This window comes from Dipodomys merriami, unplaced genomic scaffold (assembly GCF_024711535.1).
Source record: "Dipodomys merriami isolate MVZ:Mamm:240054 unplaced genomic scaffold, mDipMer1.0.p SCAF_3, whole genome shotgun sequence".
NCBI lineage: Eukaryota > Metazoa > Chordata > Mammalia > Rodentia > Heteromyidae > Dipodomys > Dipodomys merriami.
Genome location: NW_027204492.1, coordinates 17,749,128 through 17,752,356, shown reverse-complemented (window position 1 = coordinate 17,752,356; position 3,229 = coordinate 17,749,128). Strand labels below are relative to the sequence as shown.

Sequence of the window (3,229 nt, the reverse complement as noted above, 5' to 3'; positions counted from 1 at the left end):
GGGATGCATTCACCAGCCTATTGTGCTATCTGATGTTAAATAATTTTCATAGGCACTGATCCAGTATCCTAAATATTAATGTTCTTTTGACTGGTGATGAAGCAAACCTCAGCTAAACGCATGGGTCCTAATGTGGTACTTACACTGTGTCATATTAGTTATACAAGACTCGGATAAAAGCTTTTTTATTGTTATTGTAAAGAGGGTGTACAGAGGGGCTACAGTTATAGGTAATGAGTACATTTCTTTTTGAACAATGTTAACTGTTCCCTCATTTTCTCCCACTTTTCCTTCCCAACGCCCTCCTCCACAAATTGTATAGTTCATTTCAACAGTGTCTAATGAGTATCACTGCTGCATTTATTCAATCTTTGTCCCACCACTTCTGTGCTCCACCTAACCCTCCCCAAAACAGATAAACTCACATACAAGACAAAAAAGTACAGACTTCAAAAACAGCAACAAAGTTGCAACTTGGGCAAGAGGAATGGGAAGGGGAAACAAAGGGGGAAGCAACAATGCTTGATAAGAAATGTACTCATTACCTTGTGTAACCCCTCTGTGCGTTATTTTCACAATAAAAAAAATTAAAAAAATAAATAAAATTTAAAAAACAAAAAAGCACAAAAAAACAGCAACAAAGGGGGGGAAACAAAACAAAAATAAGTTAAATAGCATAAAAATTTCTTGTCTCCATTTCTTGGAGCTCATTTTGGTAAACTCAATTTCGATAAACATATGCACATGGCTATTGAGCCTTTGAGATCCTCTCCTACGAATGTCCTCCTTTGGTCTCACTGTGAAATTTTTTGTCTTTTACCATCCATTGTGTTTACTTGTAGATTTATAGGCACATTCTAATTACTAGAAATCAGGGAAACCATGCAAACTATGTTTCTTTGGGGCTGGCTTACTTTTCTTAGTATACTTTTGTTCAAGTCTGTCCATTTCCTTAAGAATGGTACAATATCATTTATTCTGATGAAAGCATAGAATTCCATTTTGTATATATGCCACATTTTCTTTTTCCTTTCAGTCCACTGAGGGGCATCTGGGTTGGCTTTATAACTTAGCTATGTTAAACAAAATCTTGTTAAGGGCAGGATCTGAGGCTTTTAAATCAATCACCAAGCAAAAAATCAAATGTATAATCTCTCAAAAGACTTTGAAGTGAAGGTAAGAATGCCTGAGTTTGTTAAACATTCATGTTTAGTAATTAATTGGGTAATGGTTCCAATATTGACTTGATTGCTTTAGGCCTCTGTCTTCCCATTTATAAAAGTAGCAATTCCTTTTCTTCCTCCTCGTGGCTGCACATGTGCCAGTTGCACAGTAATGTGTTTGTCCCGTGCCCTTAGGTCCCTGGGTGGAATTTGGGGTTCCCTGGCTGTCATCTGCTGTTGCTTGATGAAAACCTTTCTTGGAGAACACTCTACCATCTATTGTATCTCCCACTGAAGGCATCCGTGCTTGTTTGAGCTACAAAATCTACCCAAGCTTGTGTAAATCTGTCCTGCAAAGTGTCCATGATGCTGGGCCCTGAGGGAGGTGAAGGCTTTGTGGTCAAACTCCGTGGCCTGCCCAGGTCCTGCTCAATTGATGATGTGCAGAACTTTCTCTCTGACTGCACCATTCATGATGGGGTTGCAGGGGTCCATTTCATTTACACTAGGGAAGGCAGGCAGAGTGATAAGGCTTTTGTTGAACTTGAATCTGAAGATGATGTAAACTTGGTCCTGAAAAAAGACAGGGAAAGGATGGGCCACCGGTACATCGAGGTGTTCAAGTCTCACAGAACCGAGATGGATTGGGTGTTGAAGCACAGCATTCCAAACAGCGCTGCCAGCACCAACAATGGCTTTGTGCGGCTCCGAGACCTCCCGTTTGGATGCACAAAGGAAGAAATTGTTCAGTTCTTTTCAGGGTTAGAAATTGTGCCCAGTGGGATCACACTGCCAGTGGACACAGAGGGCAAGATTACAGGGGAGGCCTTCGTGCAGTTTGCCTCGCAGGAGTTAGCTGAGAAGGCCCTGGGGAAGCACAAGGAGGGAATAGGGCACAGGTATATCGAGGTGTTCAAGAGCAGGCAGGAGGAAGTTAGGTCCTACTCAGACCCACCCCTGAAGTTCATGTCTGTGCAGCGCCCAGGGCCCTATGACCGGCCTGGCACTGCCCGGAGGTACATTGGCATTGTGAAGCAGGCAGGCCTGGATCGGATGAGGTCCAGCGCCTACAGTGCAGGCTATGGGGGCTACGAGGAGTATAGCGGGCTCAGCGATGGCTATGGCTTCACCACCGACCTCTTTGGGCGAGACCTCAGCTACTGTCTCTCGGGCATGTACGACCATAGATACGGGGATGGCGAGTTCACCGTGCAGAGCACCACTGGCCACTGTGTCCACATGAGGGGGCTGCCCTCCAAAGCCACCGAGAACAACATTTACAACTTCTTTTCTCCATTCAACCCTGTGAGAATACACATTGAAATCGGGCCTGATGGAAGAGTGACCGGAGAGGCTGATGTGGAGTTTGCTACTCACGAAGAAGCAGTGGCAGCAATGTCAAAAGACAGGGCCAACATGCAGCACAGATACATAGAACTCTTCCTGAATTCCACCACAGGGGCCAGTAATGGGGCATACAGCAGCCAGGTGATGCAGGGCATGGGGGTGTCTGCTGCCCAGGCCACCTACAGTGGCCTAGACAGCCAGTCTGTGAGCAGTTGTTATGGTACTGGCTACACCAGTCAGAACAGCATGGGTGGCTATGACTAGTTTTTTAAAAGCATTGGAGTTTCAATCAAATATTCCCAGGCAGCCAAGAAGCAGGGAGAGAGCAGTCTATAACTAGAGGAAGCAGTGGGACCCAAATTGCACCATGAGTTTGTGAAATCTGGATTAAAGGAATTACCTCTTCAGTGTTCTCATGCAGACCTTTCTTCTAGCATCTGATATGGAGTAAACTCAAGCTATCTACTTCCACTTTCTGCAGTTCACATTTTGATAGTGACGTTCCCTTCCAGTAGTTTTGACTGTTAGATTTTGGATCTTCACACCAAACCACAGGGAGCACATTGAGTGGGCCGATTGTTTTTTTAGAGAACTCAAGGTGCTAGGTCCTTCATTCGAAGAGAAACATTTCTCTTGTTGGTTCATTCTAGTTTCTATTTCCGCATTTTAAAAGTTAGTTTTGTGAATTGAGACACAATACTAATACTGTAGGAATTGGT

General features: G+C 44.0%; 1 protein-coding gene across 2 annotated transcripts; it reads left to right on the top strand.

Annotated features, from left to right (window-relative positions):
- Window positions 1-1,516: 1,516 nt before the first annotated feature.
- LOC138839357 (heterogeneous nuclear ribonucleoprotein F-like) lies at window positions 1,517-2,774 on the top strand. Of its 2 annotated transcripts, XM_070038931.1 has the most exons (2): window positions 1,517-1,643; window positions 1,779-2,774. In XM_070038931.1, the coding sequence occupies exons 1-2, from the start codon at window positions 1,527-1,529 to the stop codon at window positions 2,772-2,774; spliced, it is 1,113 nt and encodes a 370-aa protein (XP_069895032.1). In that variant the 5' UTR covers window positions 1,517-1,526. The 2 variants fall into 2 exon arrangements, with proteins under 2 accessions (XP_069895032.1, XP_069895031.1); XM_070038930.1 differs by having other exon boundaries at window positions 1,517-2,774.
- Window positions 2,775-3,229: the final 455 nt, after the last annotated feature.

Bases quoted from the DNA above. Each gene is read 5' to 3' on its own strand.
- LOC138839357 (XM_070038930.1), top strand. From the start codon at position 1,527: ATGATGCTGGGCCCTGAGGGAGGTGAAGGCTTTGTGGTCAAACTCCGT.